Source organism: Rana temporaria, chromosome 6 (genome assembly GCF_905171775.1).
Source record: "Rana temporaria chromosome 6, aRanTem1.1, whole genome shotgun sequence".
In the NCBI taxonomy this organism is placed as follows: Eukaryota; Metazoa; Chordata; class Amphibia; order Anura; family Ranidae; genus Rana; species Rana temporaria.
The window spans coordinates 123,373,680-123,397,027 of NC_053494.1; the positions used below are offsets into that span (position 1 = coordinate 123,373,680).

At 41.7% G+C, this 23,348-nt stretch overlaps 1 protein-coding gene across 1 annotated transcript in view; it reads right to left on the reverse strand.

Annotated features, from left to right (window-relative positions):
• Nucleotides 1–23,348, reverse strand: part of NDUFS1 (NADH:ubiquinone oxidoreductase core subunit S1) — a 58,945-nt gene that overhangs the window by 20,709 nt on the left and 14,888 nt on the right. The window contains exons 5-11 of the mRNA XM_040357296.1: nucleotides 21,228–21,335; nucleotides 19,569–19,645; nucleotides 14,062–14,143; nucleotides 9,992–10,122; nucleotides 5,683–5,868; nucleotides 3,040–3,174; nucleotides 2,747–2,861 (exon numbers count right to left, since the gene is read on the reverse strand). Coding sequence (XP_040213230.1) covers nucleotides 2,747–2,861; nucleotides 3,040–3,174; nucleotides 5,683–5,868; nucleotides 9,992–10,122; nucleotides 14,062–14,143; nucleotides 19,569–19,645; nucleotides 21,228–21,335 — 834 coding nt within the window. The remainder of the gene's footprint in view (nucleotides 1–2,746; nucleotides 2,862–3,039; nucleotides 3,175–5,682; nucleotides 5,869–9,991; nucleotides 10,123–14,061; nucleotides 14,144–19,568; nucleotides 19,646–21,227; nucleotides 21,336–23,348) is intronic.

Genomic DNA, 23,348 nt, shown 5'->3' on the forward strand with positions numbered 1-23,348 from the left:
CAGATTGAGGGCATTGTGGGCCTGGTGCTGCAGTGGCGCAGATTCAAGAGTGGTAGGGATATTCCAGCTATCCTCTTACTGATCACCCTCCTGTGTTTTCAGGAGTCTGTGCTGGCCTGTGCCCAGACTTGGTCACAGACACACAGGTGTAATGCTAGGGAAGCCTGGCATTTGATTTACCAAGCTTCAATAAGAGCAGTGTATCGATGTGTGCTCTGAGGTGAACGTTTTCCAGCCATCAGAATACAGTGAACACTGCCGGCAGCTAAAGCAGCCAGCAGCGATTGACAAAAAAAAAAAAAAAAGACACGCTGGTTGTACAGAAGTTAGTTGATAGATAGAATGAAATTCTGCAAGTTCATCAGAAATTTCAATCTGTAAATAGATAATAATCAAGGTAAACCTGCCCTTTTGATTTCCCACTGTTGCGCTGGCTGGAACAAAACTAGGAACAATAGCTGCCGCTTAAAATATAGTGAATAATGTGAATAAATAGAATGACTACTAAAACAAATCCAGTGTCAAAAATACTAAGCAGCGCATAAATAAAATAGGTGTACAACGCTCTCAAATACAGAGATAAATAAATAGCTTCAAAAATGTATGTGAATACTATAAATCAATAAATAAATAAATAAATCAAAGATAATATTCACATACATTTTTTGAAGCTATCAAGGATAAATGAAATAAAAGAACCCTTTAAAAAATGTGTCACAAGTGAAACAAACATAAAGTTCATAAGTGATATATATTCCTTGAATCTTTAAGTCTTCCACCACACCAAAAGTGTTCAGTGAATCTTTCACCTATCTAATTAAACACTCACCAGAACGATATGCCTAACACTCACATGCTTTTGCATGAAGGCATGAACAAGACCTCTCAAATAGATTCAACAGGCAACTTGTTCCAAACAGTGAAATCCAGACTGCCCCACACACCAACAATGAAAAAAGAGGGGTGCACAACAGTGCAATACCGAATGGTCAGCCTACACAGTGGTTACACAGTGAGCATCTGAACCAACGTGAGACGTTTAGACGTGTGACGCACTAAGCTGAACCAGGAAATAGAGATTCCATACAGGGTGTTTGAGTGGTGAGAATACATCTAGCTGATCGTGGGTCCGCCGTGACCATTGTCTCACCGGTTGAGGAAATTGGGGACGCTTTGTTTGCTGTGACTTACTGCTTGTTTTTAAAGTTATTTTGTGAGTACAATTTTTGAAGATTTGTGCGTGGTGTTTTATTAAAACTGACCATTCGGTACTACACCACCGAGAACCCCTCCCTCCTCACCATTTACATGTGGAGCAATCTGGATTCAATATGTTTTCCATTGTGAATAAGATATGGGTTTATGAGATTTGCTAGTCAATGCATTTTGTTTTAATGTCGATTTTACAGCTTCCCAACTTTTTTGAAATCGGAGTTGTAGACAAGAAAGACGTTTCAGAGGGTAAAGGCACAGATCAGGATGCCCTGATCCTAAAGAGCTACCAGAGCATCCGCTGCTTCCAGTAAACGATCTCTGCAAGTGGAGATACATTTTGCTGTCAACTCTGTAAGACAGGTCCACATCAGGCGTCCCCCACCTGCAAAACAGGTCCGTTGCCATTGCTGAGACAGCCAAATGGCCCAAAACTGCAGGATGTTAAGCAGGAGACAAGATTCCTACAATGAACATGTCCCCTGCACTAACAGGCTGACATTTATCGAAAGGATCTTTCAAAAGATGGTAAGGAAAGAGCATTTAAAAAAAAAAAAAAAAGAATTATATATAAAAAAAATGAAGGAACACCATCATCATTTAAAAGTTACAAAGAATATAACACAATGGGGGATCTCATGTCCATAACTGGGAAGATATGGCCCCAAATTAACCACTGTGGCTAAAAATTGATATGGTCCAAAAATATTTGGACAGAATAAAGGTGAACAGCTAGATGGCATACTTCCATGTGTCCTAAACTAGTTGAGCCTTGGTATTTCAAATTTTTAGGGACACTAATGACTGGCATAGTACCACTGGATTGGTGTAAGTTCAATGTGGTGCCTACATTTTAAAAGGAATCAAAGTCTTTACCAAGTAACTAAAGACCGAATAGTTTAAAAGGGTTGTAAAGGTTCATGTTTTTTCACCTTAATGCATCCTATGCATTAAGGTGAAAACACCTTGCTGTCATGGGCCCCCCCCCCTGTTTTACTTACCTGAGCCCGTTCACCTGCTGTGCGCGTCCCCAGCATCCTCTTCTCCAAGGAGTCTGGTCATTGATTGGATAGATTGATGGCCATTGGCTCCTGCTGCTGTCAATCACATTCAGTGATGCAACCGCCGGGGGCGGGACCGAGTCATACACTCTGCATCTATGGAAGCCAACTGTATGACATGGGAGTGTGCCCGCAAGCTAACCTCCTCTGGAAATAGCTTCACAGAGGGAGGTTAGCTTTAGCGGGGAGGAGACAGCTGCCATGGGACCCCAGAACAGCAGGATCGGGGCCATGCTGTGCAAAATGAACTGCACAGTGGAGGCAAGTATGACATGTTTGTTATTAAAAAAAAAAAAAATCAAAACCTTTACAACCCCCTTTAACCTCTATAGTTGCTAGAAAAAAAATGAGATTTTAGGCAATAAACACCATCAGTTCACTTGACATGCAAGAATTTTGCTGCTTCAAAATGAAAGTTAGTCCCCAAGTACTTTAGGGCTGAAGATCTTAAACAGAAAAAAGAAAATCCTTACCACACCAGCCACCCGCGTGAGTACGTCTTCCCAGGAAGCATGAACTAAATAACCCTTTTCATCTCGGATCATTGGCTGTGTCAGTCTCTGACGTTTGAGCCCATCATAAGCAAATCTATTTCAACATTAAGCATAAAATTGTCAATGTTTAGAAAATGGGTCCAATATACTAGAACAGATGCTTATAGCATTTCATAGAATATCAGCCGTTTTCAAAATGATTAGCAAAACTGGGCAAATACATTTTGAAATTCAGCCGAGGAATAAAAGTAGACATATGAGAGCGGTTGTACCTGGTCTTGTCTGAGATCCATTCCTCATTTACATCTTCATTCATTCTGGGCAAGATTCTCATCACCTCTCCTCCTCTTGTACTAACCACAATATTACTACCAAGGGCATCAAGAACATCAACAGATTCTGTCTTCCTGTATATAAACACAATGTAAAACAGATTATTTCACAGAAACACACAAACACGCATAAAAATAGTTGCAATAACTTTTTTTCCCCTAAAATAACAATCATGTTATACTTGCCTGCTCTGTGCAATGGTTTTACACAGAACGGCCCTGAACCTCCTCTTATGGAGTTCCCTGCCCTTCTTTGCGTGTCCCTTCTTTGCATGTCCCCCATAGCTAGCCGCATCGCGATTCGGGTGGCATCGATGCATGTGACCGGGAAAATCGATTACTGGGATGATGCCCGCAGCTGCAGGCATCATCCCGGTACCGTTTTTAGAGCAGGTGGTCGGCATTCCAGAGAAAACAACCAATGCTGCTCAATTGACATCTTGGAGGAGCCGCTACTTTTGGCGGCTAGAGACAGACTGCAACGAAGCATCGGCTTTGTTCCAGTCTATATGTAAAACACAGAAGCAACGTCACAATGTCATTCAACACCTGCGAACCTTGGAAATGGAGAAAAGAGCCATCAGAGACTGGCACAGTGCTGGATACAGAGGGGATACAATACAAATACAGGGGTATTTTTTACCTTAATGAATGAATGCAATAAATGTAAAAAAAAATAAAAAAAATATCTAGAACTTGGAACCTCTTTAAAATCTCCTTGGTTAACAGTTGACCCAAGAAGTCATGGTTTATGAGCTTTAGATATCATTACAGAAGAGACTAGAAGATTGAGTAATGGATACCATAAGTGATTCGTCTCCATTCAGTTCTCCAGTCAACTTCTGTAGCAACACATAGAAAGTCATAGGCATGTTTGCCCTTATCCCTGTTAAAGATCTGAAAACTACAAAGAGTTTTTGAGAGTCATTCATGTCAAAATACAGTTAGGTCCATATATATATATATGGACACAGGCACAGATTAAATTTTTTCAGGTATTTACTAAAACATATTCAAGCCAATGTTATATAATGTGTATAGTTGAAAGTGCACACTGTCAGGTTTAATTTGAGGGTATGTACATCCAAATTGGAGGAAAGGTTTAGGAATTACAGCTTTTAAGAATAGCCAGTCCCCTTTTTCAAGGTACCAAAAGTAAATCGGACAATTGAATCAAACGCCGTTTCAAAGCCAGGTGTGGGCTACTCCACAAATTAAGCAAGTAAAAGGTCTTGAGTTGATTCTATGTGTGGTATTTGCATTTGGAATCTAGTCTACTACTGTGAACCTACATCATGCGTTCAAAGCAGATGTCCATGCAAGTGAAACAGGCAATTGTAAGGCTTCAAAAACTAAATAAATAGATTAGAGAGATAGCAGCAACATTGGGAGCTCAGCAACATAAAAAGACCTGGATGTCCACGGAAGACAACCGTGGTGGATGATCGTAGGATCCTCTATGATGAAGAAAAACCCATTCACAACATCTAGACAAGTAAAGGACACTCTCCAGAAGGTGCGCGTGTCATTGTCAACAATCGAGAGAAGACTTCACAAGAGCAAATACAGAGGGTTCACCACAAGGTGCAAACCATTCATAAGCCTGAAGAATAGGAAAACCAGATTTGCCCAAAAATATCTAAAAAAGCCAGACCAGTTCTGGAAAAACATTTTTGAATGACGGGAAGAAAACAGTGGGGAGAAGGCTTGGAACAGCTCATGATCCAAAGCACACATCATCTGTAAAACATGGTGGAGGAAGGGTAATGGCATGGGCATGCATGGCTTCCAGTGGCACTAGGTCATTGTTGTTTATTGAAGATGCAACAGAAGCAGCCAGATGAATTCTGCAGTGTTTAGAGATATACTGTCAGCCCAGATTCAGCCAAATGCAGCAAAGTTTTTTGGATGGTGCTTCACAGTATAGATGGACAATGATCAAAAACACACTGCAAAAGCAACCCAGGAGCTTTTGAAGGAAAAAAGTGGAATATTCTGCAATGGCCGAGCCAATCACCTGATCTCAACCCAATTGAGCATGCATTTCACTTGCTGAAGGCAAAACTAAAAGGCAGAAAGACCCACAAACAAAAAAAAAACTGAAGACAGCTGCAGTTAGAGCCTGGAAATGCACCAGAAAGGAGGAAACCCAGTCTTTGGTAATGTCCATGGGTTCCAGACTTAAGGCAGTCATTGCAAGTAATGGATTCTCTACAAAATACTATAAATGAACATTTTATTTATGATTATATTCATTTGTCCAATTATATTTGAAGGACAGTGTATAGAAATGGTTGCAGTTCCTAAAATTTGTACTTGATCTTTATGTTCCACCCCTTAAATTAAAGCTGAAAGTCTGCACTTCAAATTCATTTGGATTGTTTCATTTTAAATTTTATTCTGGTGGCATACAGGGCCAAAAGTATGAAAATTGTAAATATATATGGACCCAACTGTAACGTACAGAAAGCTACACACTTCATGATCCTAGCCCCTTAACTGGTATGGACAAATTAAAACAGAAATGTACATTTTGTGTGCACAGTCAAATTTTTACACCAGCGATGTGTCTGAAGCACATACCGAGTTTCCCAGGGTCGAGAAGTAAATGCGTAAGGTTTGGAGGTTAATGCACCCACAGGACACAGATCTATTACGTTCCCGGACAGCTCAGACATGAACATTTTCTCTATATATGTGCCAACTTGCATTTCATTTCCTCTGCCAGTTGTTCCCAAATCATCGACACCAGCAACTTCACTAGCAAACCTAATATTAAAAAAAAAGAAAACATGGTTTGTGCACTTTTCTTAATTCTAGAAACAACTGAAAAGCAACTGAAAAGCACATTATCACAATGTATATCTCATTTTCCCCCCACAGGAATCAAAAACGTGAATAAAAACCCTTAGGCCCCTTTCAGACTGAGGCAGGAGCTGCGGTGGCGGTATAAAAATAGCGGCGCTATACTGCCGGGATTGCCGTGGGATTCGGCCGCTAGTGGTGCGGTATTAACCCCCGCTAGCGGCCGATAAAGGGTTAATACCGCCCGCAATGCGCCTCTATAGAGGCGCATTGCGGGCGGTATTGCCGCGGTTTCCCATTGTTTTCAATGGGAAGGAGCGGTGAAGGAGCGGTATACATGCCGCTCCTCTCACCGCTCCAAAGATGCTGAGTTTTTCAGGCGGGATAGCAGCGCTATTTTTAGCGCTGTACCGCCTGAAAAACTCCTCAATGTGAAAGGGGCCTAACGAAGGCCAAAAAGAATACCTATTATTTTTATTTAACAGTGATCTAAAATTAGATTAACCTCAGAAACTAATCGTGTGCTTTTTTTACACCTAGCAAATATACTGTAAATCTTTTATATACACATACATCTTATTTTAGACAACCTGTGCAGTTGTGAGCAGTTCATGAAAGTTAAAGTTATAACAGTATTTTTTATCAAACAGTTGCTTTTTGCAGCAAAAATAAATGAAAACCTGGATAAATCAGAACTTTAAATGCACAGAGCTCGTTAATAAATATGTTAACATTTGCTTTTTTTTTTTTTTCAAAATTCTTTATTTAACATTTGCATTTTTAAAGAGTGAAGGAGGAATAGGATTTCCTATCACAGCGTTCAATGCAACAGCACAACTGGGTGACAAAGAGACTCCCGAGGTCTGCAGCCCTCTGTGGCACCTGAAAACATTAAACTTGATCTTTGAACTACCATAATATTACCACTACTTTGGTCAGACTTTGATGCAAGTTCAGGCTCATACACCTCAAGTCTCCTTTAAATCGCGTCAAAATCGTGGCCGCAAAAAATCGCATGACTTTGAAGTCCTGGTAGTGTGAAAGGGGCCTAAGGGTTCTCACTTATTTTTCCCCATAATTATAATTTTTATACATTTACCTCCTAATAAAAAAAACGAATGTCAGCACTTGACAGTGATGGAATCTACAAGTCTATATCTGACAAAATTTGAATTACTGGCGCAGTCTTTCTTTTACATATCGTAGTAGAAAAAAACATTTACTTTCTCACAGCACTCTTCAGACTGGGGAATCTTCAGAAAATAAAAACTATGCCAGTGCACTTGGTTTCATTTACAACTTACCTCCTAAACCACAAGTCCAACTAATAGTAACACAAAAACACTTAAAGTGGTTGTAAACCCTCTCATATACCCAGTGAAGTGAATAGCCAGAGATGAAAAAAATCCTCCTACAAAGGTTTTACTTATTTATCTGCAGTATTCTCTTCTCTACAACCACTCAAAAGAGTACAATTGTGATAAAACCCTTCTGCATCTGTGAGTACATTGGAGGAGTTGTACACTGTGCAAGAGCTAATTGGAGGAAAAGAGACAACCCCCCGCCCCCCTCATAGGCAGAGGAATCAAGGAAAATGCAGAGCTATATTCTGAATAGACCAGCTGTGTGCTTGTCTCCCTCTCTGTAACAAATTTTATCTCATGTGTTGAGAAAGCTTCTCAGAATTGACTCATGCTGATAACAGAGGAACAAAGCACCAGAGAGAAATGATACCTAGAGCTTTGGAGATAGACAAGTAAACACTACAGATATATGTACTTGACTGGGGTTTACAACCACTTTAATTGGGAGCACTGCTATTCAAGAGAATTCTGATTAGTTTGTACTGTTTGGTTATACTGTTGCAAACAAGTACAGGATATTATTTGTTGAGAAATCACTTGATTGGTGGAACAAACGATTGATTATTTTGGTCTATGTTTAGTGCAGCAACGGTTTTATTTTAAAATTTATGTGGTAAAGTCCTGCCTCCCCCCGTCCGCCCCTTATGCAATTGCAATGATGTAGAAAAAATTTAAACCACTAAAAATAAAAAATAAATCCAAAAAACATATTTTTAAAGCTCCGTCTCCATAAACACGCATGCCTTTGTATGAAAACAAATGTGCTAAACATATTAGGTATCACCACATACACAAACCAAAGTGAAAGCAACAGTTCTAGGACCATCACTCTAGGACCATTAACTCTAAATTGATGACCTGTAAAAAGACTTTTAAAGCATTGCCTATGGACAAGTTTGGGTGTCAAAGTTTATTGCCGTTTCACAGGCGCACGCAATTTTAAGGCTTGACATGTCTGATATCCATTTGCTCAATACAACTTTGTCTTTTACATTATACCAAAAAATTTGGGTGATGGTGCTTTTGTGCAATAAAGTTAACTTTAGTGAAATTTCCTAATGAAAAATATGAGTTAAAGTGATTGTAATTTTCTTTTCTTTTTTTTTAACAAACCTGTCATACTTTCCTGCCCTGCACACAGAGTAGCCCCAATCCTCCATAGCAGGGGTCCTCAAACTTTTTAAACAGGGGGCCGGTTCACTGTCCCTCAGACCGTTAGAGGGCCGGACTATAAAAATTCATTTCAAGCCATCATTTCAAGCCACTCCCGATCATTGCAACCCTCCCCCTTCATCATTATAAGCCCCCCCTCACAATCATTAATTGCAAACCGATCATGATCATTGCAAGCCCCCCCACCTTCACCCCCTCATTGCAAGCCCCCCTCGCCATCATCATTGTAAGCCCCTCATTGCAACCCCCCCTCACAATCATTAATTGCAAGCCGATCAAGAACACTGCAATCATCCCTCATCATCATCATCATCATCCCTCATCATCATCATCATCCCTCAACCACCACCAGCTCCCCATCCATCAACCACCACCAGCTCCCCATCCCTCATCCATCAACCACCACCAGCTCCCCATCCCTCAACCACCACCAGCTCCCCATCCCTCAACCACCACCAGCTCCCCATCCCTCATCCCTCAACCACCACCAGCTCCCCATCCCTCATCCATCATCCCTCAACCACCACCAGCTCCCCATCCCTCATCCATCATCCCTCAACCACCACCAGCTCCCCATCCCTCATCCATCATCCCTCAACCACCACCAGCTCCCCATCCCTCAACCACCACCAGCTCATCATCCATCATTACAAGCCAGCCCCCCCCCCCCCATTGTAAGCCTCCTTACTGTGCTGTGTCACAGTCGGTCTGGCTGTATGCTCCCCCACTGTAACAGTTCTGGAGCGCTGATAAATGTCCCGCCCTCCTAGACAAGCTTGTGTAACAGACAGCACACTGGCTCTATCACACAAGCTAGTCTTCTAGGAGGAGGAGGGCAGGACATTTATCACAGCGCGCCCAAACTGTTAACGGCGCTGTGTCATGGAGATCTCCGTGACACAGCGGGATTGCGGTGTAACCGGCCGGCATTGCCTGTCAGGGACGGGCGGGCCGGTTTAAAGTCCTCCGCAGGCCGCATGTGTCCCGCGGGCCGTAGTTTGAGGACCCCTGCTCCATAGGATCGGTTCATCCGATGAAAACGGTCTGATGGATTTTTTCATCAGATATCCCTTGAAGCTGACCTTCATCAGTCTTGCCTACACACCATCAGTCAAAAAAACGATCGTGTCAGAACGCGATGACGTTTACACAACGACGTGCTGAGAAAAATGCAGTTCAATGCTTCCGAGCATGCGTCGACTTGATTCTGAGCATGCGTTGATTTTTAACCAATGGATTTCCCCACAGACGATCGTTTTTTTCCTAATCGTTTTTTTTTAACCATTAGATAATTTTAAAACAGGTTCTACGTTTTTTCATGGGAAAAAAACTGATGGGGCCCACACACGATCGGTTGGTCTGATGAAAACGGTCCATCAGATGATCGTTCGTCTGTTAATCTCATTGTGTGTATCAGGCTTTACAATACAGGGAATTCACCAGACAGTCCTCAAGAAATGTGTCAGAGGTTGACCCAGATCACTGACTCCAAGAACATGCAAATCTTTAATTATATGAATTTGGCATACAATGTATTTAGAAATACTTACCTAATGCATCGGGTACACTGAATGCAACGTGTCATTATGGTTTTGACCAATGGTCCGATATTCTTGTCCTCCACAGCACGTTTTCCCTCTGTAAACCTGCTCCTGTCACTTCCAAACATCATTGATTGATCCTGTAGGATTTAAGAGACAAGAAAACAATTATATTTCCTCTTTGTGCACAAGGGCAGCCATATTTGCTTTCTGTTTAACTGTGCTACATAATCGACTTCTGTACATACAGCCTGCTGGATTTTCTCCGTTTGATTAGAACCGCTGGCTATAGCTGGCAGCACCGATCAGTATGTTCTGACAGTGGGGAAGTCTCTCTGCTGTCAAAATACAGATGCACAGCAGGGAGGATTCCCCAATCCATCTTGAATGTGTGGATGGGGGGAATCAAGTACATTTTTTGTTCAATATGCTAGTAGAACAAATAAATACTGTATTTATTGGCGTATAACACTCACTTTTTTACCCTGAAAATAGAGGGTAAACTGTGCCTGCGTGTTATACGCAGGGGGCTGTGTAATCAGGAAAACAAATAAATACAGTTTCCTTTTAAACTAGCAAGTATTTCTCCTAAGAGAGAGAATGTATTACCTAAATGCTAACACTTTAAAGGGGTGGTTCACCCTAAAAACTACTTTTTTTTATTACACTGGCCCCCCACATTACAATACGATTAAGGCTATTAGTTTTTTTTTGATGCTGTACATACCTTTGTACAGCATATTCACCCGTGGCTTCCGGGTTGCGAGTCCCGCGGGAGTGGACGTTCCTAACATGTCTGTGATTGACGTTTTGACCAAAAACGAGCCTAAGCCGCGTCACGGTTGGCGAAAGGAGCCGAACGGCGAGTCGGCGCTATACTGCGCATGCGCATCGCCGTTCGGCTCCTTTCGCCAATCGTGATGCGGCTTACGCGACGGGGGGGAGCTCGTTTTTGGTCAAAACGTCAATCACAGACATGTTAGGAACGCCCACTCCCGCGGGACTCGCAAGCCGGAAGCCACGGGTGAATATGCTGTACAAAGGTATGTACAGCATCAAAAAAAAAATAATAGCCTTAATCGTATTGTAATGTGGGGGGCCAGTGTAATAATAAAAAAAAAGTAGTTTTTAGGGTGAACCTCCCCTTTAATAACTCATTATAGCCCTGAACAGATAAACCTGCAAACTACAAAGAAAAAACATTAACTATTTAGCGGCAGATCACCTATGCATATAAAAGTGTTAGTTGTCCAGACTTTGCCTGTATATGTGAATGAACTGCAATTGGTATCAAAAGTTTCTCAAAACGGATATCAAACGCACCCATAAACACAAGTCCTAAATTACACTTAAAGCCGAACTTCACACAAATAGGGAAGTTCTGCTTTTCCTCCTCCACCCCTCTCATATACGAAATATTACTTTTTTTAACTCATTTTTTGTGGGGGGGGGGGGGGGGGGGGGGGGGGGGGGGGGGGGGCCTGGGTATCTAGTTTTGACAGTCACTTGGTCCCATGCCTAGGCGATCGAAGCACAAGTTTGCCCCCCACGCTCGCAACCGTTTGAAACTTGTCACAGGTCCCAGGAGGCCACTCACAAGGTGCAGCACAACACATATGCAGTGGGAAGACGGCTGTGAAAGAGCAAGGGGTCACAGTCGGGTTCGCACAGCTAACATTCCAGCGACTGGGACCTGAAGAACTGCAAAAAACTGACCTGGGCGGTGCTGGATCCCTGGATAGGCGAATGTTTATTTTTTCAGCAGCTACATTTGATTTTATTACTTTTAATTTTTGGAAACCTGGCTGAATCTTTTTTAAGGGCCAGTTCACACCACATGCAGCCCAGTGTGTTTGTTTTCTGCATCAAAACACATGTGTTTTTTTTTTTTTGCCATGGCATTTGGGTTATATTTTTTTAATCGCATAGTTCACGCCAAGGCTTGCAGTTCCAGGAAAAATAAATAAATAGAACATGCTGCATTTTTCCTGCACTAGACTGTACTGGAATACTGTAAAATGCACCAAAAATGTACTGAAACACAAATGTCCTTATTTAAGGTACCAGACTGCATCCAAAACAGCAACGCAAAAAAAAAAAAATGCATCACAAAAGCATCTGGAACGCATCTGGACTATGGTGTGAACTGGCCCTAAGGCTTTCATTTTTAAAGACTGGACAAATAGCAAAGTGTAGTAGACTCCAGAGCAACCAAATTAGGCCTAGACCAAATTAGGACCAGCTTTAGAACTGACTAACTAGAAATGATACCCAAAGTTAAATTATACGTTCACCTTAAAAAATAAACGCACATCTTTCTGCAGGTAAAAAAAAAAAAATTTGCATTTATTTATGCATTTATTATTGGGAGCCTGTAAACCATTGCACCCGCAATCAGCAGATTGCGGGTGCAATGCAGGGCTCTTGCAGACTGTAAGTGTAAGCTGTCTGCTCAGCAGTTACACAATGACAGGAAGCATTATAGAACTCAACAGCACGCTGGTGTTTAATGAGAACTACAAGTCAACAGCCACAAAAGGATGACGGTACTTGTAGTTCTCCCATTCACAAACTCTGAATAATTGACCCGGACTGGTGGTGCACCCATTGCAACATGCTGTGATCACTTCAGACACAGCTGATCGGGGTAAAGGGCCAATCACAGTGGCCCTTTACCACATGATCATTGTCTAAACACGCTTTAGACACGTCGTTTATCAGCATTTCTTTTCTCACACGCTGTTACAGCGAGAGAAGAGCCAGTAACTGACAGTCTTGACAGGCAACACAAATAATCAGGGCACTGATCATCAGTGCAGCTCCAACACTGCCAATCAGTGCCCCATCATCTGCACATATTGGTGAAGAAGAAAAATCACTTATTTGAAACATTTTATAACAGAAGCTAAGAATTTTTTTTTTTTTTTGTCTTCGTTTAGCAAAAAATAAAGACCCAGTGGTGATTAAATGTTAGAAAAAGAAAGACAGTTATACTTTTTTGAAAATAAATAAAAAGAGAAAAAAAATATTTACGGGGACAGTGTTGCACTATTGTCAAAGTGCGACAGCACAGAAAGCTGAAAATTGACCTGGGCAGGAAGGGGGTAAAAGTGCTCAGTGGGGGCAGCTGCAGCCTGAACAGGTTACATGTTATACCCCGAATACGGGAGTAACATGCAACATGTTATAAAAGGTAAACTTTAAATCCTTTCATCAATGTTTCCAGATAGCTGCAGTCATTGTACAACCTGACAATTCCTATAGTGACATCAGTACACCATGAACTTGCAAAAACTTCAGTACAGCACAGCAAAAAGTCCAGTCTACAGCCTATGGGCCATATTCCATAAGATTCTAGGCGGGTGGCGCGTAAGCCATTTACACTCCGCCGCCCCAACCTACAGGAGCAAGTGCTGTATTCCCCAAACACTTGCTCCGTAGTTTGGGGCGGCGGAGTGTAAATGGCCCGGCGTATCCACGCGTATATCCAAGGGGGCGGCTTGTATTTAAATTAAGCGTGCCCCCGATTCTAACGAACTGCGCATGCGCCAGGCTTAAAATAGCCCAGTGCGCATGCTCCAGTTCTCGGCGTAAAACGTCAATGACGTAAAGTCGTATTCAAGAACGACTTAGTAAAACTCGTACCCGACGGGAAAACACGTCGCAGACCCGACGCCATACTTAACATGGCCTACGTGGGACTTGCGTAAACTTACCCCTCATATAGCAGGGGTAAGTTTACGCTTACGCAAACGACGGTAACGCGACGCAAATTCGTTCGGGAATCGGCGTATCAGGCTCATTTGCATAAACAAATGAGACCTGAACGTAAACGCCACCTAGCGGCCGGCGGAGTAATTACATTTAAGATCTGACAGTGTAAGTGACTTACACATGTCGGATCTTCAGTGTATCTATGCGAAAATGATTCTAAGAATCAATCGCATAGATACACTGGCCAAAAAAGAGAGATACGATGTATCCTGAGATACTCCATCGTAACTTTACTCAGAATATGGCCCTATGTCTGTCCCTGAGGATGCTGTAAAGTTAATTTTCACTTACGCACTTAAATTTACCTGCAGATCACACTCCCCTCCTTGATCACAAATGGGACAGTCTAAAGGGTGGTTTGCCAGCAAGAACTCCATTACTCCTTCCCTAATTCATTAACCAAAATAAAGAAAATAATTTAAGTTCAATTTACATACTAGTAAGTCATTGTTAGCTTTGCCAGCAAATGTAAGAAATATTTACTTTAAGTTAAATGTATTGAAAGTTGGACTCCAGACAGACTTTAAAAAGACATAAAACTGCATCAGCAGTAAAGAAAAAAAAAATATTGCCCCCTTACCCCCTAAATACTTACCAGAGTCCCCATTTGATGCACTGACAAGGAACATGCTGATAGAGGTAGAAGGCAGAATTAACAGAACAGATCAAACATAAGTCTGCTGCTGCTTTGTACACTGTCTAATCAGTAGGATAGACAGACAGCCCAAAACTGTAACAAAGAAAAAGTTGTCTCGTCCAACTGGCGATACTGTGAGACAGGGCTGTGTATGTCCCAAAATTTGACGGCCCAAAATACAAGCCATTTGGCAGCTACCCTACGATATATAAATATATAGTTAATCAATTCCATGTTGTAGTGTCTTGAAAAAGATGGGACTGGGCATCACTGAAACATTCACAATAACAAACACTGACGTTTTTGATCATCCACCCCTGCAAGACCCATGAATACCCCTAAACCAGTTGTGTACACTGTATGCACATTTATTAGGCAAGTCATATTTTTGATGTTTTATTTAAAGTGGATGTAAACACTTATTTATTTATTTTGATGTCACAATGTACAATATAAGATTTCCTATCATCTGTGCCCAGTCTTGCCACACAGAGTTAATCCAGCTATGAGCAATCCTCTTATTGTTCAGTGAAATAAAACGGACTTGCAGAGAAAAACCTTAGTCCGTTCCGCCCCCTTGCTGTGAGTGACAGGTTATTTACATATCTCATGCACTAGATTCAACTAATTCCCACCCCCACTCCTTTTCTGAAGTCATGTGGTTACTTTTCTGGATTTTGATTGGATGTTAGTGATCATAGCAGAATTCAGTGTAAGAAATACATAGGAAAAAATTCATGTTGACAAGGGGAGTGTAGAGGAGGGTGGGGAGTCTACTAACATCACAACTCCACCCACAGAGCTCCAGACAACAGATCCACCCACAGAATCTGCAGTTTTTCAGGGGAGACATTTGACAGGTGAGGATACATGCAGGAGGCATATATATCCTTATAGATCAGCACCATAGCAGTAGTTTAGAAAGGATGAGAGTGCGTTTACATCCACTTTAATTATTTGATAACTACAGAGCTTTCGGTCAATCCAAACTGTTAATAAACCTCAAACCTGAATATTTAAGAACATACACAAGAGGGTTTGGCTTTCCTAGGAGAATATCTATGTGTGCACAATTATTGGGCAACAATTAGTGTGCAGAATTATTATGCAACTAAATGAAAAACAAAAACAAAAAAAAAAACAAAAAATGTTCTCATCTCACTTGTTTATTTTCATATATACAAGAAAGAATAATAAAAACAAACAACCAAAAAAAAAAAAAAAAAAAACTTAAAAAAAAAAAAAGTCATCAGTGACCAATATAGCCACCCTTTTTTTTTTAAACAGTATCCAAAGACTTGCTGGTAGGGTAATTGGCTCCTGCCTGAATTGGCCCTAGTATGTGTATGTATAAAATGGCCCTAGTATGTGGTTGTATGAATGAGAGTTTGCGACCTTCGATTGTAAGCTCCTTGAGGCCAGGAACTGATGGGAGTGTATAATAAATATGTAAATTGACGATGCTATACAAGTACCTAATTCAGATAAAAAGGCTTCCATTCATGGAGCCTGTCAGTTTCTAAGGCCCCATTCACACCTAGGCGTTTTTACGCCTGAAGCGCACTGCTCACAAACGCCAGAGGGGAGAATTAACATTATTCCCTATGGTGACTGTTCACACCTGAACGCCCAAACGCCTGTCGTGCGAAGCTCAAACAAGTCCCGGACCTTTTTTTGTCGCGCGATTCGGCGTTTGAGCGTTTTTTTTCCCCCATAGAAAGTAATGGGAAACGCGCGTATTGAGCGTATCGCGCGACAACGGGCGTTTGCTATGGGCGTTTCGTCGCTTTAATCAATAGAACTTGTCGCCCATGCAGAAGATTAAAAAAAATCTACCAACATAGCAACAAGTGATGAAAAGATAATTGTTCCTATTGGCTAAAATAAGAAACGCCGAAGTACAAAAACGTCGCACGACGCTGTATGCAAACGCGCAAATAAGCATGAATACGCACAAAAAAAAACGCCCGAAAAAACGACCGAACGCCCTACGCTCAGGTGTGAATGCAGCCTTAATCTGTTGGCAATCAACTTTTTGTTTAGCAAAGCCTCCCAGACATTGTTCAGGAATGTGAACTCCACAGGGATGTCCAAACTTTTTTCAAAGAGGGCCAGATTTGATGGTTTACACACGATCGGATTTCCATCGGACAAATCCGAGGATTTTTGTCCGAAGGGCGCAGGCCGCGAACTTGTTCTCCATACAGACGGAAGAACTTTTTCAGTCAACATACACGAAACTATGTGGTTTTTCAGCTCTTTAGCGCCACCCTTTGGGCAACTTCTGCCAATGTTGTCCGCTGGTTAGCATTGGTTCGGAGCATGCGTGTTTGTACTTTGAATTTTAGTCAGACGGATTTGTGTACACATGATCGGATAATCCGACGGAATACATTTGTTGTTGGAAAATTTGAGAGCATGCACAGCCAACATTTGTTGTTGGAAATTCCGACAACAATTGTTCGATGGAGCATACAGACGGTCGGATTATCCGACAAAACACGTCCATCACACAATTGTTGCCAGAATATCTGATCGTGTGTACAGGCCTTAAGACCCCTTTTACACTGACACGTTTTTCAGGCAGTTCAGAGCTAAAAATAGCGCTGCTATACCATCTGAAAAAATCGTGCCCTGCAGGCTTCAATGTGAAAGCCCAAAGGCTTTCACACTAAAGCGGTGCGCTAGCAGGACCGCTCCAAAAGTCCTGTTAGTCGCATCTTTGGAGCAGTATAGGAGCGGGGTGTTTACCGCTCCTTCCCATTAAAATCAATGGGAAACCACGGTAATACCGCCCGCAATGCGCCTCTACAGAGGCGCATTGCGGGGCGGTATTAACCCTTTTTCGGCCGCTAGCGGGGGTTAAAACCGCACCGCTATACCGTCACCGCACCTCCACTGCCCCATGTGAAAGGTGCCTAAGTGTGCTTAAGGACGGGTTCACACTGGTGCGACACGACACTAGTATTACTTTGGATCCGACTTTGCCCTGCGACTTGAAGCCGACATACGTCTGACTTTCAATGAACGGGGATCCGACTTGGATCCCTGCCAATACAAGGCACTGTGTTTGATATGAAACTTGAGGGTGAACTCCACGCCAAATTTTAAATAAAAAAACAGCATGGGTTCCCGCTCCAGGAGCATACCAGGCCCTTGGGTCTGGTACAGATTTAAAGGGGAACCTATACGCCGGAAAAACGGTGTAGGGGTCCCCCCAAAATCCACACCAGACCCTTATCCGAGCACACAGCCTGGCCGGTCAGGAAAGGGGGTGGGGACGAGCAAGCACGCCCTCCCCCTGAACCGTACCAGGCCACATTTCCTCAACATGGGGGGGGTGAGTGCTTTGGGGCAGGGGGCACCCTGCGGCCCCCCACCCCAAAGCACCATGTCCCCATGTTGATGAGGACAGGGCCTCTACCCGACAACCCTAGCCGTTGGTTGCCAGGGTCTGCGGGCAGGGGGCTTATCGGAATCTGGAAAAACAAAACAAAAAACACTAGACAAGTTTTTAAAGAAGGGAAGTTTCAAGAAAAAAAAAGGACATTTAAAAAAAAAAAAAAAAAAAAAAAAACACGGTGAAGCGAAACAAGGGTCAGTACCCATCAGTGCAGCCTCCCATGTGCCATCAGTGCAGCTTCCCATGTGCCATCAGTGCAGCCTGATTGATGCCCATCTGCAGCCTCGGAGGGGATAGGGAGGGGGCGGGACGAGCGTCAACACATTACCTACAGGAGAATTTCCTGTTTACTCGGCGGCCTCTTTAATACAAAGTCCTGCCTCCTATGATAGACAGAACAGTCGTACAATGGCAGCACAGGAGACAGGACTTCCTATTACAGATGCCGCCGAGTAAACAGGAGATTCTCCTGTATGTAATCTGATGGCACTCGTCCTGTCCCTACCGAGCCAGTGCTCAGTATACTTCTTTTATGGCCCTGGGGGTCCACAAAAGTTATATGTATCCAAATTACCAGGGGGGCCGGAACGCGGGCTGGACTTTGGATAAGTCTGGTGTACCGTTATCCTTCACAGTAAATCTCCCTTTTAAGAAAAGTCCACAAGTTCCCAATAGGGTTTAGGTCATGCAAGGAAGGGGGCCATGTAAATATTCTTTCATCTTTAAGGCCTTTACTGGCTAGCCATTTCGATGAATGTGATGGACCATTGTCCTGCATAAATAAATATCATGGTCTTCTTGAAAAAAATAACTTTTTTCTTGTACCACTGCTTGAAGAAAGTGTCGTCTAAAAACTGGCAGTAAGTTTGGAGTTGATATCGAGTCTATCTTCACCCAAAAAAGGTCCAACCAGCTCATCTTTAATACCAGCCCATATCAGTACCCCACCTCCACCTTGCTGGTGTCTGAGTCAAACTGGAGCTCTATGCAGGTTACTGATCAAGCCACAGGCCCATCCATCTTGTCCATCAAGAGTCACTGTCATCTCATCTCGTCAGTCAATAAAACCCTAGAAAATGTGTCTTTAGATATTTCTTGGCCCAGTCTTGACGTTTGAACTTATACGTCTTGTTCAGTGGTGGTCGGGTTTCGGGCCTTCCTAACCTTGGCCATGTCTCTGAGCACTGGCCATCTTGTACTTCTAGGCACTTCAGGTAGGTTGCCGTTCTGGAATATGACAGCACTGGACGACAACTGGTTCCTGTATTCTTTTTAAATATTTGGCAGTTAATGTATGTCTTTTTTTTCCCCCCGTTTCTTGCGACCCTGTTGACCATTTGCAATAAAACGTTTGATGGTTATGTGATCACACCCAATATCTTAGCAATTTCAAGAGTGCTGCATCCCTCTGAAAAGACTTTTAAAAATGTTTTACTTTTCAGGAAAAGAAGCTGCCTAATAATAATGCACACCTTGATATAGGGTGTTGATCTCCTTAGGCCACACCCTCCCTCATTACACATCACCTGATATGCTTAAATCCAATAAGTGTTCAGGTTTACACAGCTTGGAGTTGGACAATATGCATAACAATTATGACTTGGTCAAAATACTCACTTGCCTAATAATTCTGCACACGGTGTATTTAATCTGTATGCTGTTTTTTTTACCCGGAATTCAGCTTTGCTTTTTTACAACATAAAATACAGAATTTGACGATAACGGTCATGAATTGCACCAAAAGTAGATCTTGCATTTGGAAGTTTACATACCTGGCTTTCCTGCTCTTTTCAGAGTTAGTGAGTATGTTCCAGCCTTTCATGACTGGCATAGCACAAGCAGCTACAGGCTATGAAGACAAAAAAGTAATAATGTACAATGTTTTCTTAAATTTATACTATTTTATGCATTGCTTACAAAGTGTATAGAAGAAATAGTTTGCCTGTTCTCTCTCACAGGAGCTCGAACACAGCAAGGAGGAGGGGGATAGGTTTCAGCTTAACATATTGAGTTTGGTTAATATCCAGCTTCATTTGGCAAGCATTGTGCAAGTCAAGTCAAGATTGTGGCTGCTATTGCTGCTGTGAGCTGGTTGAAACCACTTGACATCCTGGATGGACCAGATACATCCAAATACCTCAAGTCATTAATGACAGTCTTAAGAGGTAACTGTAAAGCCAAATTATACCTTGCAATTAAAATAACTATTTATATGCAATATTTTACGCGTACTTTCCAAAAAAAAAAAAAAACATGTTTTATATCTTTTAGTCTTAACCATAATGAAGAATATAAAATATATGCAAAACAGATATACACTTCCATTATGTGTTAAGTTGGTCATACACTATTAGAATGTTGTACAACATTTTTCGTTTATCGAACGTTCAACTTTCTGATGGTTAATGAGGTTAAAATCGGCATTCATTTTCAATCGTAGTGAAGAAAACATTTAAAGGAGCAGTTTGAAAAATGTCTCAAACAAAATTCTAAACAGCAAATATGGTTTTCATTTGGAATAAAAAAAAAAAAAATACATATTGTAATGAATTTGCAATTACATTTAGAATAAAAAAACTAAAATTAGTTTGCTCAATAATGGCAAGAAAAAGTTCTAAGAATTTCTAAAGAGAATGTTCGTACAATCTTCCGTACAGATATAGCAAGAGCTTACGTATACTACCAACAAAACCCTTTAAAGTGGATGTAAACTTGATTTTTTATGTTTAATTAAGACTTGCACCTTGTACAGTATAGGATTTCATGTCATCTGTGCCCAGTCTTGCCACAAAGAGTTAATCCAGCTCTGAGCAATCCTCGTATCTTTTTTCAGTGAGATAAAAACTGACACACAGGGGATAGATGTCATTTCTCTCCCTTGCTGTGAGTGACAGGTGATTTACACATCTCATGCAGGAATGTGAGAGACATTCTGTGTACTTCAGATCCCCTTCTCCTTTCTTCTCCAGCTCTCCCAGGATTGGCTGCTCCACACCTCAGCACGATTGGGCATACTGAAGTGATGTGGTGACTTTCCTGGGTTTAGACTGGATGTTAGTGATCATGGGGCATAATCCACAAGTCCAGTAGAAGTTCAGTGTAAGAAATATCAATGCCTGGCCAAGGGGAGTGTAGAGGTGGGCGAGGAGTCTATTGACATCACGACTCCACCCACGAGCCCTGGACAACAGACCCGCCCACAAAATCTGACGTTTTTGGGGCTCATAACAGACAGAGGGGAGACATTTGACAGGTAAGGATACATGCAGGAGATATAAATTAAATTCTTATAGATAACCACTACAGCAGCAGTTTAGAAAGGATGAGAGTGGGTTTACATCTACTTTAAGGCTACCCATCACCTGTTGGATAAAGCAGACACAACTTTACATTTTGCACATCAGTTACATTGAAGGTATAGAGATACAGACCTTGGGTGCTTTCTCAATTTCCACCAGACACATGCGACAGTTACCAGCCACTGACAAGCGTTCATGGTAGCAAAAGCGAGGTATCTGTACACCCACTTTTTCACATGCCTAAAAACAAGAAAAATAAACCATTATAAATGCATTGCTATACGAGAAATGCATTTTAAAATGTTAAATTTAAAATATGTAAAATGTCTTATTAGCCAGATACTAAAAAAAGTAGGCCATGCAGGTAATATTAAGCTTCTTGCACACGATACTCCTGTTTGAGCATCTACATTTTCAGACTTTTTTTTTATGCATTTCCGAGCATATGGGTTCGCGCAATTTTGTGCGCATGTGCGGAAGCTTGCTCTCGCATTGACAATGTCAATGGACAAATCTGTGCGGAGTTTGCGCATGGGGTGTAAATTACTGATTTAATGGAGAACACACAGCGCTTGTTTACAGACCTGTGTGCATAGGCATATTACAATTAATGGGCTGTATTTTAGCTCAGTAAAAAAATAAGCTGTACTGAGTATTTTCAAGCTGCAGTGTGCAAGAGGCCTTAGTGGTAATATTATAGATATAGGTGAACACTAGATGGGCATCAAATTTACAGACTAAGGCCTCTTGCACATGACACTCCTGTTTGGGCTTGTTTGGATCTACTTTTTCAGACTCTTTTTTTCTTTTTATGTATTTGCGTGTATTTTCACGCATTTTCACGCAAACTTATTCTCACGGTCTTCTGCAGATTATAAATAATGTCCATTAGCGCACATTTGTCCGCAAATCGTGCATATTTGCATGCACTTATGCGCATTTGTGCGTATATAGGAGTAATTTACTGACCAAAAATGCATATTTTTCCATTTTATTTTACTAAGGAATACACTGCACTTGTTTACGCGCCTGTGTGCATAGGTATATTACAATGAATGAGGTGTATTTTAGCTCAGTAAAAAAAAAAAAAAAAAAAAAGTGTACCAAGCTCTTTTTCAAGCTGCAGCGTGCAAGAGGCCTTTCAGATCCCTTGGGTACACATGCCGTGAGTGCTCACCATTATAAAACTCCCAGCTCTACTCCTACCGGGAACCACATATTTTGTACAAGATGGAAAATGAAACCGTAAAGCAGATATTAGATCAGTTAAAAAAAAATTAAGTACAATTAAAAAATGCAGGAATAGTGGGGATATCTTTCAATGGGTACATCTGTTTTTGTGACCTGGAGGACAACCAGGGATCCCACATCTTGGAGGGATTTCAACTCACTTCCTGTTTTTGTTATGGGACAGGATTTAAATAAAAATCTCTCCAATGCGATACAGATGGCAAAAAAACTGACAGGGGTCCCTTATTCTATAATTATTTTGTTTGTGGATAATTTGGTGCAACAATTTATGTGGTAATAAAAGTTTACATATAGCAGCCCAAATAGCCGAGGCACCCTCACTAAAAAACAAAAAACAAACATAAAACCCACATCAATTCTTCATGCAGTGCTCTGTTACCCACTCTTCCGGTAGCATTTTACATCTCCACCTAGCCTGTGTGCTTGTGCAGAGTTGCAGAGGTCCACACATGCCCCATCTAAGGCCTGTGATTATACAGTCCTGATCAAAAGTTTAAGACTACTTGAAAAATGGCAAAAAATCATATTTTACATTGTTGAATCTTAACAAGGTTCCAAGTAGAGCTTCAACATGCAACAAGAAGAAATGAGAGTGAGACAAAACATTTTTTGAGCATTCAATTAATTGAAAATAACGAATAAACTGAAACAGGCTGTTTTTCAGCTGATCAAAAGTTTAGGACCACATGCCTTTAAAAGGCCAAATCTGTGCAAAGATGTGGATTCATTGTCATTTTCTGTCAGGTAGTCACACGTTGTGATGGCAAAGGCAAAAAACTCTCCCTTTTTGAACATGGTCGGGTTGCTGAACGGCATAAGCAGGGTCTCTCATCAAGACACTGGACGATCCTCAACCCAAATTAAGGCCCTTACTGGTGCTGACTGCATCAGACAGCATCTGAGTCTGAAGGGCTTCAAAAACAAAACACGTCTTCAAAAACCTTGTCTCCTTGAACACCACAGAACTGCTCGTTTGGACTTTGCAAGAGAGCACCAAACATG